Source organism: Coccinella septempunctata, chromosome 8 (genome assembly GCF_907165205.1).
Source record: "Coccinella septempunctata chromosome 8, icCocSept1.1, whole genome shotgun sequence".
NCBI lineage: Eukaryota > Metazoa > Arthropoda > Insecta > Coleoptera > Coccinellidae > Coccinella > Coccinella septempunctata.
Genome location: NC_058196.1, coordinates 24,677,168 through 24,689,170, shown reverse-complemented (window position 1 = coordinate 24,689,170; position 12,003 = coordinate 24,677,168). Strand labels below are relative to the sequence as shown.

General features: G+C 37.9%; 1 protein-coding gene across 1 annotated transcript in view; it reads left to right on the top strand.

Moving 5' to 3' along the window:
* The first annotated feature begins 3,309 nt into the window (after positions 1–3,309).
* The window catches only part of LOC123319374 (microtubule-associated protein futsch), a 107,236-nt gene continuing 98,542 nt past the window's right edge, over positions 3,310–12,003 (top strand). The window contains exon 1 of the mRNA XM_044906292.1: positions 3,310–3,767. Within this exon, the coding sequence (XP_044762227.1) occupies positions 3,635–3,767 (133 nt within the window). The 5' untranslated portion in view covers positions 3,310–3,634. The remainder of the gene's footprint in view (positions 3,768–12,003) is intronic.

Sequence of the window (12,003 nt, the reverse complement as noted above, 5' to 3'; positions counted from 1 at the left end):
CGACCACTATTTTCAACAAAGAATTAGTTACTGATCCCTCGAACAGAGTTCCTGGTTTTGATCTTCCCAGGAAAATATGGAGTATTCTGAATATTATAAGAACAGGTTACGGACGTTGCAATAGTATGCTTTTCAGGTGGAATTCAGTTGAAAGCCTCCCAACAAACATTTATCGTCGGTAAATCGTCGGCTGTGTGCTGTTACTGCTGGCGAAGTGCGTACTGCTGTTACACAGCATCGGACCTTTGAAGATCCGAGGACATGGTTTACGCTGCTGAAGATGTGTCGAAACATGATCATCTAGCCAGCGTCGGCAAAACGCTGCTGTTAGATGAGCAACTTCTTGGCGGTTTATATTCATCGGATCGGTTGCGGTTAGATGCATCTTCAGCGCGTTTTACCCTTAACATAAGGTCAAACTGTACTATTTAAATTTCGCGGGATTTTGCATAAGAGCTTCCAGACAATCTAATTCCGTATCGAAGCGTTATTTCATTCAGACGGAGTACGCGTGCACGTGTTTCGATGATAAAAAAGTTTTTAAGAGTAGGCTATTTGATGAAATTTTTCTTTCTGAAAACTTCCTTGTTGTGTTGTGTTGTATTAACATAGTAACAGTGATGTCCCAGGGCAGGTGAGTACAAGAAATCAAAATAAAATGGTATTTCTATTTCTAATAAACTTCGGAGTAGGCGTCAGGAATATCATCACGTGAAACAGAGAGTTCTCGAAATATTAGGTCCAAGTAGTACATCATCACCATCATTAGAACCGAGTACTTCTACGATCTTTTGAGATTGCATATAGATAAAAAAATGCAGAGATAGAAATGGATAAGAACACCATCAAAATAAAAAGGCACGAAGAATTGAAGAAATTCGATGCTGATATACTTATACATATATATATACTTATACTTGTATATATGAAAAAATGTGTAGGTAGAATTGTATCTACTCTTTTGGGATATGCTTTAATTTTTTGGTTTTGGTCTTTTTTATTCTAGAGAAAAAGTTCTACAATTTGAAAGACAGAAAAATCTATATATACAAATATTTTTCAGTTGTCCAAGTTTGGCCTCAACGGGGGTAAGGACGTAGCAGAGACAACACGCAAAATAATCTAACTCATAATAAGCCATGAATCAGGAATTTCCCTGAATTGGTCGGGTAGGAATTAATAATAAAAATGGATTAGAAGCAATGGCGAATATTGTTGAGCTTAATCATGGTGAGTTTTCATGTTGTATTGGTCGAAAATGTTGACATTTTTTAATGTTAGGAAGTTACTTAAATTGAATACATATTTTGCATGTTGACACATATTTGATTAATTTAAACACATATAAGATGATATTCTATATGAAATTCAATAATTTATTTTAAACAAATAATGAAATTCTATTATCCAGGATCTGTAAGGATAAATCCTATTACAAGAAGTGCCACTGATGTGGAAATGAATCATGTAATGAATTGGCTTCGCAATGCCGGTGACAGAGCAGGGGGCAGATTGAAAAGAGCGGAGGAAAAAGAAGCAGGCAATAATAATGAGCAGTGAATAAATATATGCTTTTTTTTCAAGTAAGCTAGTCGTTTTTATGTGTTTTTTCAACCTACAAAGTATTTATATATGTATATTATTATATGAGCGTTATATTTTAGTTGTTTGAATATATGAAGATTCTTTTCAATTGGCTGTATAAATTGTCTTGCCCTAATCACAATATAAGTGTTGCAAGGTTTCAAAAAATATTAGAAGAAAAAAATAGATCTCCTTCAACATGAGAAATGATTCCGAGATTTCATAAGAAACGTTCAAAGATCAGAAATTATTGATCAAATAATTCATATTTATTTTTTTTTTGGATTTGCCAATTTCTACCAACGATTCTCAAATTTTCGGGGGCACCTTAGCATATTTACTTGGCATTTCTTTCTAACTCTAATACGAATTCAGTTTCAGCAACGTTTAGTTGGTATTAAGTGTCTCCTAAAAGTTGATCAGACAGAAATCGTACATGAGTAGTAAGAAATGTCACGTAAATATGCTTAGGTGTCCCTTAAAATTTAGGGATCGTTGGTTAGAACGAGCATTAGTATTGCAGGTATGTATATATTATACCGACGTTGTACCGATCAATTGGAACAGCGTATTCCCAGCATTGTCTAGACGTTAAGCCGACGTGGTGCCGATCAATTGTAAAAGCATTCTTCCAATATTTTGTAGAAGCTGAACCGACGTCTTAACGATTAATTTGAGGAGCGTATTTGAAGCATAGTCTAGACGCTAAACCGATGCTTTTTGCACAGTCGAATCGTCACCGGATCTGCGGTGTGCAGACTCTGCAACATGTCGGCTCATAGTCCGTCGGGCGGCTGTCGGCCGATGTGACACTATTTGCAGTATACCGACTCTAACATCACAGCACTAACCCAACGTTGGGCCGAGTTAAAAATGTTTGCTGGGCTAGTTGTGAATGCGGGGAAGCAGAAGAAACCACAAATTATATGGTTAATCATTGTCCGATTTATAAATTTTAGGATGGTTTTAGGCCTATGCATGCAGTTTCCAAATTTTTTTTGAATTGGGTTGCCAATTTTAGGTCAATCTGACATATTGAATCAAATTTTATTATTTCACCTTTTTCTGATTTAGTTTTCTTCCTATTTCAGATAAAAGTTTCTGGTATCTTGGAGAAGACTTACTGGATTTTCCTTCTCGTCGAAGAAGTGATAAATTTTTGCAGTGCGGGATGCGCTTCAATATAAAATATTTCAGCTTATTTCGTGAACAATTTCATTTCTTACAATCCTCTACACTCACTGGGAGAAAGGGTTTTTTTACTGGGGTTTTTCCCTAAGCTCTTGTATCAGAGGTATGCCAAATTGTATGGTACCCCGTTTCCTCTAACCTCTGCTAAAACTGCATCTCATACATATGCTGTAATTACTTTTTTGCTGTTAAAGATCGTAGTCCTCTGTATCAAACGAATAAATGTATTTCAATCAAATTCCAATTCAGATATCGATGGAAATTAATTCTGGGAGGATTCTGCGTTTTCTGAAACTTTTTAGGGTTTTCACTCCCAATCTCTGGGACAAAATCAATTAAAATTGCAATTTCTGTTCCAGGATTGGGAGTGAAAACTCTAAAAAGTTTCAGAAAATGCCAATTCGTCCAACGTGACCGAGAACAATCCGTAGACATCCGGCGCTAGACATGACCCCACGTCTCCGCTCCTGCCCGCAGGAGGAACCTCTTCCACAATCTCCGTTCCGCTCATTCTATCCGTCGTCGTCGGTCTGCTCGAACGTCGCGGCGCTACCATAAAGTCTGCAACGACGCGCCGGCCGCATCATCTGCGTGCTCCAGCACTAACGGCGCCGCTGCCCTACATCCCCGTCAGCTGAGTTAGGGGTGTCACAGTGGTGGGGGAAAGAGCTACTGCATAGCGCAACGCGGCGCAGCAATAGCGAGTTGACGGACCTACGAAGAGGCCCCGCTATACCACACACCGCGATCTAACCGGGTTTTCAGAAAATCCACAGTCTTCGTACACGACAAAGAAGAACTGGTTTCAAACGGGGTATAACTGCGGACAAAGGGGCTGTGACATAGACAGGGTGTTTGGATGGAGGCTGTGAACGGCGTGGCCGCAGGGCCGCCACCCCCCAGCCCCCTAACAGGGTGCTATTTGCTGGTCGTGCTCGGAGAACCCCACACCGGCTCCCACAAGGATATTATACTGCAGAGGCTGGCCAAAGGTGAGTTGGAATGGATATTTTTAGGTTAGGGGTGGAAAATCGATAGCCACTTGCTGTCCGGTGTCCATTTTTATGGGGACTTGATTGATTGAAATGTGTACGAATTCTGTCAATTAAAAACACCCACAACCAAAGTTGAAATTGTAATCGCCAGAAGAGTAAAATTTGCCAAAATTAACGTGTCATGGAGTCTGAGTATATTTGGAAGAGTAATATGCAGAATCTTCTTGTAGTACTTTCTAATGTCTATTTTAACAGGTGGACTCAAAATTAGATTTACAAGCTTCGTATTAAATTCTCTACATGCAGAAGGAAAAATCAATCTATACCCTGAACCCAAACCTCTTTAAGACAGTCAAAAATATAGGAAAAACCATGATAGATTTCATAATGTAGTGAAAAATCACGAAAATCTCATTCTTGGTAACAATTACTTCCCAAATTTTTGCCAATAGCGCAAAAATCTGAAGAAACAAAAATATGAAATACATTTCAAGGTTGAAAATCGATGAGCTTTTTTCATATTTTCTGGAGAGAACATGAAGCAAATTGGAAAACTGTGACCATTTTCAATCAAAACTACGCCTCTGGTGAAATCAAATGAGAATTTTAAATAATTGACTAAAAGTCAAAAAATTTTCTGAAGAGATGATTTTGAATTTTTTCCTTGCATTTGGTACTCTGCTACTCATTATTTTAGACATAATATATTGATAGTAATTTTTTACCTCGAAATGAAGAAAGCTAATGGAATACGAAGTTTATCAATTTTATTCTGGCATATTCTGAATAATTAGCATTTTATGATAATGGGTCAGAAGATTTTTCATTGAAAATTGGTGAGATTTCCATACAAAATACATTCACGAAGTCAACCGAATATTATTTGAAATTCCTAGAAATTAAACCATATTGGAAAATTCGCCTTTCTATAAAAAATTCTATGATGGTAAACTACTTTTTCCAGAAAATTTCTGTGCGTTTAGAAAAATTTTTTCCTCGAAAAGTAGCAGTTACATTTGGTTTATGCCGAATATACGAGAGTTCAGAAACCCTTGCTACCTTGTAAATATTCGATAAAAGACTTACGAAGGCAACACAATTTGTTAGATTCTATTTGTACCTTTTTGACATAATTTGGGATTTTTCCTGTGTTTTGTGCATAACTTACTTTAGTAGTTGAGGTGTTCTCAGACGAACCATAAATATAAGAACAAAACCAGAAAAAACTACCAAATAATGTGGATGCAATATAAATTTTATATCATCACTTGGATTTGATTTGATAACAAAATGACACAAATTAGAATCTCATGAAAAACATGTCCATTGTAAGTGTCGAAGATTTAGAAGATTGCAAAGCGTTTCTGAACTCGTCCATTCAATACCGATGATACCTCTACATGCCGGAGGAAAATATTTTTGGCAATTGTGAGTTTTTCCATAGTACTTATGAGTTAAACTACAAAAGCGAAAAAAAGTCCAGTAGGCAATAATTTCCCAGTATGAAATTTCTGGCATCTTCACTGGCAGTTAAATCAACTCCAATAATTCCTGCTAGGTCCTAGTTAATTTTTCAACAGAGAATCCACCCAAGAGACTTGAAAATTGTGATTTGAAATTTTCAGATTTATACAAGCTAAGTTAGCTCAAGTCGTTAAAGTTGAATTTCGAGAAGTATTTTCGGCAGATTTCCGAGAACACCTTCTAGCATATAGCATATCAGCGAATGTAATCAGAACTCATGGAATAATAGGAAATAAACTCCGTAAAAATATTAACGTCCCATGCTATTGAAAGTATGATTCATAAAAGGAGTCGTACACAAATAGTGTATGAACAGTTAATGCAAGCTCTATTCTTGAAAAATCATTGATGCAACTGATTGAGTAGTGACTTTTTATTGTGCAGTTTTTCAGATGGGAATTTAATACAGAAAAGAATTTTCTCCAGATTTCTACCCTACTGACTAGGTATTAAACGATAATGTCGTTGTTGATTAAATCACTCATCGAACAATGCTTAGGAAAACCCAGATTCATCTTCGTAAATTTCATTCAATAAAAAAATCACCCAAGGATGAATATCGAGAAAACAGTCGTTTGAAAAAAAAATGGAACAAAATAGACACGTAAACCGCATAAATTCCTTCACATCTCGGAAAACACGTGAACGAGGATTATTTAATTGAAATTTTCATATGTATGTAATTAAGTCCGGCTTAATTACGCTCATATCCACGTGCGAATCATTCCGTGTGTCTAAATATACAATTATGTCCCATTTCCGAAGCCTTTCGTCCATGAAGAACTGCTTTGAAACGGCACTGTTAGAAATGGGTGGGTCTTCTGCAGAGGAAAAAGTGGTACTCTCAAAATAGGCCGGAAAACGACACATTTTACTTCAATATTTGCTTTAGATTTATATGGTTGTATTCTGCTTTTCATCTTTTAAAGTTACAAATCCGTAGCGTACGATCGATCTGTCAGTGTTCGATTGACAGATTCGTAAATAATGCAATTATGGAAATGTTCCTGTAACTATCTTCTTTACAGAATTACGCTTGGACTACATATCGTTACTATTTACGGATTTCTGTAAGTTACAGATCACTAAAAATGTACAGAATTTCAATTTTCCTGTAAGCGTATGAAAAGTTACAGATTGGCTTACAAATGAAAGCCGAATACCACCATTAGTTTCCATTGGAGAAGCCATAACGTTCCATGAGGATGTCACTTGTCTATTTACATCTTTCTAGCCTACAATACTGTTCCGGAGAAATTTATACTTGTTCTCTATTAATTGTTGAACAGTCTAGTACACTGGGGGACAATATTTTCCCTTGAGGGTGATCGTAATATGTATGTCATGATTTCACCTCAGACTGGCAATATAAGATGACTATGTCACCTGCAAATCTCCTGATTATTATTTGGGTCCGAGGTCAACTGGACTAACCTCTTGGCAAAGCCATCTGATGTCGGTCATAGCTGACCGTCCTAGTTTCATGAATCGTTTGGAGAAATGGTCATCCACGTAGTTCACCTATAGATCAAAACCAGAAAAGGACACTGGCATTGGGGTATATGGACCTATACTGAGGATCTCTAAAGCCCTAGGAAGTAAATCCTCTATTTCACAGACCAAGACACTCATTGTTTATGTATGCGCACAGGAGTGTCTTGAAATGAACCTCGAAGGTGCTCATATGCAAGTGGCTATACTATGGGTGCCAGGGCATTGGCGTGTTGAAGGAATTGAAAAAGCCGATGAACTTTCAAAAAGAGCATCAAGGTTAACACCTGCTGGAGCTGAGCCTTTCTGTAGGCTTACAAAAGACCAATACAAGGCAGCGGTCCAATAACGGGAATAACCCTCTGGAGGAACACATTTGAACCTACTCAGTCGAAGAAATTCGTGATGATTTCACAGACTTATGCCAGGAAACTGCTGAAGCTGCCACTAGCTGAGCTTCGGGTGATGGTGAGACTGCTGACAGGGCACTGTCACTGCAAATATCATTTGTACCGTATGGAAAAGTCAGGAGATGAGATTTGTAGGCTCTGTGGATCAGAACCAGAAATAGCCGAACACATGACATGCAAGTGTCCAGAGCTGGCAGACCTAAGAACCACTCATATGGGGAAACTGGTCCTGGATACTCACGAGGTAACGGCCAAGGCCCCTAAGGATGTTGTCGGTTCAACACCATTGACGACCTTCTTGGGTTCCTATGAATAAGTAGGGTAGACTACAACAGATCTACATGGACGCAGTTCCTGAATGTCTAATCGAGCCACAGGGACTCAAATAATAATAATATTAATATGGGTCCGAGAACAATTACTTGTGGGACGCCCGCATGTATTGGGAATTTTCTCTATGTTTCCCAAGTCAGTGAGATTTGACATGATATTTCTTTGAAGCCACATTTTTAAATAGGAAAATATTTAGCAGGTATTATTTTTTTTATTTTGTAAAGTACTCCAAACGGCTGTTTAACATCCAAGAGGTCACCAATGCAGTATTGCCTATTTTCAATAAATTCACAACTGAATCGTAAAGGTGAAAATCATCTGATTTAGTTCTTCATTTCAATTATGGATTTTCAGCAATAATTGGCCACATCAAAGAATGGGGTAGCTCTGGTACGTGAATTTGGGGCAGTGAATCACCCCCATGTCCTTTCAGGAACAGCAGAGTTCTTCCCTACATCTCCAATCACATCATTTCGTAGATATGTCATCGGAATAAAATTCAGTGAAAAAAAAAGATAGTAGCTGTTGACTTCAAATAGAGACAGCCATGCAAAAACATGACAGTCGGCCGTGTGGATGGAACCGTCCATGCGAGTCTTATCTACGGCTCTCAGACTGGCATAATCAATAACAGTCACAGGCAAATTGTCACGAAGGCTGAGATTGTCTGTCTGTTCGTGGTAATCGTAACAGGATCCGTGACGCGGAACGACAAGACAAGTCTGCTCGGAGTGCCCGGAATATTCAACGGACTGTTGGGTACGGAATTAACACGGTAATGTGATGAATTTTATGGATTGATATTCATAGAGTAATTTTCGACGGGCTTCCAGTGGCGGCGGATGAAGAAGGGAATAATGAAATCGCGTTTTCATAAAAAATTTCCAGTATTATATATTGCAAAATTCTTTCTATACAGGGAATGCCATTCAAATTGAACGCGCTGAAGGCATTTCCCGTGAAATCAGAAGAACACTAGCAACAAATGATATGGCATCTACTTGACTGCAGAGTTTGATGAATATCGTTTTCTTCGTTTGAGAGATGATAATAATAATAATTTCATCCCATAACCCTTTATATTCTCTGAAGCAGAAACTAAACACGAGGATATATTGAAAAATCCTTAGCCTACTATAGAACCTAAAAAAATTTCAATGTCAAAATATTTTATCACTCAACATATTCTCCTCTTAATTGGATACAAATATTACAGCAAACCTGCAAAGTCTTTAGACCTTTCAAAACAAATTTTTCTTCTTGCTCTGTAAACCAGACCTACACAGCTTTTATTACCTCTTCGTTGGAAGAAAATTTTTTTTTTCAAACTTTTTTTCAGTTGAGGAGAGTCGGATGGAACCAAATCTGGTGAATAAGGAGGGTGTTCTAGTAATTCAAACCCTAAATCACGAATTTTTTGCATGGCAACATGAGATTTGTGAGCAGGGGCGTTGTCCTGCAAAAAAAAACACCTTTGGATAGCGTTCCGCGCTTTTTCTCTTTAATTTTTTCCCATAGAATGGTCAGTAATGTCGAATAGTAATCTCCGGTTATTGTTCTACCCTTATCCAAAAAATCAATCATGATTACTCCATGGCAATCCCAAAAAACTGAAGCAAGAACTTTTCCAGCAGATTTTTGGACACGAAACTTCTTAGGTCTTGGAGAACCAGAGTGTCGCCATTTCATCGATTGTTGCTTTGTTTCTGGATCGTAGAAATGTACCCAAGTCTCATCCATAGTATCAATTTGGTTCAAGAAATCTACATCGTTTTCAAATCGAGCACAGATCGAACGCGATGCTTCTACCGTTGCACGCTTTTGGTCAACATTCACACATTTGGGGATCCATTTTTCAGTAATTTTTCTCATGTCCAAATTGACGTGAACTATATGATGAACGCCTTCGTATGAAATAGTCACTGCTTCAGATATCCGCTTTAGCCCAATTCGACGGTCTGATAAAATCATGTCATCATCATCAATGGAAAATTCCCTCTTTTGAAGCTAGCAGTCCAATTTTTCACGGTCGCATACGAAGGTCATTGATCACCAAGGGTAGTACTCATATCTTCGTAAATCTGCTTGCCTCTTAACCCTTTGAAATACAGGTACTTGATGATGGCTCGATACTCCAATTTTTCGATTTCGGTGGACATCTTCTTTCTTTTATCGCGTAACTCTGGTTTACTTTTTTGACCTCAAACTTCACACTGACACTTCTAATGAGTTACTGTTCGTTGCTATGGTAACGCAATATTTTTTTCGTGCATGGAACTGGTCTAGGCTACCTAGATATCAATACATCCTCGTAAGTTAGTGAAAATCGGAATAGTTGTTGATCTTCTAGAATGTAGCAAGTACACAAGATATATCGATACTCTAATCTACTTTTTAGGCGTGTCATCATGCGAGTAATTCGCGTTTTTATTGGGACACGCTAGTGATTTTTCATAGAATTCACAAGAAAGTGACATGAGGTCAACATCCTCCAAATTTCTAATATGTGTTCGATCCACAACTGACATTATCGAAAGTCGTTTACAATGGCACATGATGATGTTGTTTTCACACTTATTTGTCCAGAAATGATGAGAGCTTGTTCGATTATTGTGTGTTTTCACGCGATGCTTGTAACGATCGAAATAAGCATCACGTATCGGCAATAAAAGTTCATGATAAATTATATGAAGTTGTGAGGGGATACTTCTCATATTTGTAGATGTCCAAATTCGTTCGTTATGCTAGTTTCATCTATTATTCGTGAGTGGTTTTCAGGGAAGTGTAACAAGGTGAATGTCCCCTTCTATTTTTATACTTAAGTAGGTAACACACAAAATTCATATCCCTGGAATTTATTATTTTGTAGAAAAATGTATTTTTTCCATGTATAATTCAGGACTCATGCACCCTCTACGAAAGCTGGAGGGCAGTTAAGTTTCCTCATGTTACAAAACAAAGTTTTCGTGCCTTTTCGTTCAACCATTCGAAGAAATATATCTGTCTGAAAATGTATGACGAAATGCCTTCCTCTCCATCTTTAAAGACTTTATGGCAGAACCACATGTTCAGAAGTGGTCTCTAATAGATCTATTATTAAACATTGCAAACTAAAAGACGTGAGTTTAGGTACGCCAGGTGGAAAAAGTAACTCATATTACACCTTCTTGACTTCTGAGTGAATCCTCAAGTGCGTCCCAATGGGGAGCTTATGGTAAAGAAGAAGCTTATGCAAATCATGGAATGAATTAGGGCGTAGAAAAAGATCTCGAGGAAGCCGATGAGGACTACAGCAAATTTTAATGTCTACCTTATACAATCTGAATAGATACGCTGAGTGTTTGGCTTGTGCATTTGTTTCAAGAGTAGATTCTTGAGGTTGAAAGAAACACTTTTTTTCACCATATTTTCCGATTCGGTCTAGATAAAAAGATATACATATAGCCGTTTCAAGTTTTCATAATGCCTACGACACCTCTGGATCTGTGACAACCTTGCAAATAAGCTACTATACTACTATATAAAAACAAGCATGAACTGATCTCCAATATGTTACACAGCGCAAAAAAATTAACGCACATTCTGAAAATCTTAATTTTAATGAAAGTTAACTCTACATTGACTTTATAACTTATTTTTTATGTTCTCTCGGAAAGGTTTTGAACGAAACAAGACACATTAAATGGAAGAAAAATTCAGGATTTCACCGAATCTTATGTGAAGAAGAGAAATGAACAATTTTCGAAATACTGAAATGCTGATAAGTGATTTAATACTTGGTATTTCCACCTCTTGCGTTAATTACAGCTCGGCAACGACGGTTCATACTCAAAATGAGTGATCTTAAAATGTTCTGATCTAATCCTTCACAGATTTCTCCGAGTTGGATTCCTAAGTCATTAAGAGTAGCTGGATGATTTTCTGAACTTCTCAGCCTTCTATTGAGGTTGTCCCAAACCTGCTCAATCGGATTGAAATCTGGACTTCTTGCTGGTCATTCCATTCGACAGACTTCAACCTCTTCAAGGTACTCCTGAACGATGCGCGCACGATGGGGTCTGGCATTATCGTCCAAAAAATGAAATTTTCACCAATGTATGGGGCAAATGGCACTACATGATCTTCAAGCATGTTCCTTATTTACTTATCAGCATTCATAGCTCCATTATCAACGACCACTAGGTCTGTGCGAGCAGTCAAAGATATTCCACCCCATACCATAATCGATCCTCCCCCGAAACCAGTAGTATTCAGGAAATTGCACTGAGCATATCTTTCATGTGGACGTCTGTATACAAGGGAACGTCGATCACAATGGTAGAGGCAGAATCTAGACTCATCTGTGAAGAGAACTCTTTCCCAATCGGCCTCTTCCCAATGGATATGCTCTCTCGCAAAACCCAAACGTGCCCTTCGATGGGCTGGGGTAAGAGCTGGGCCTCTTGCCGCGATACGACGCCTTAAATCATATTCTC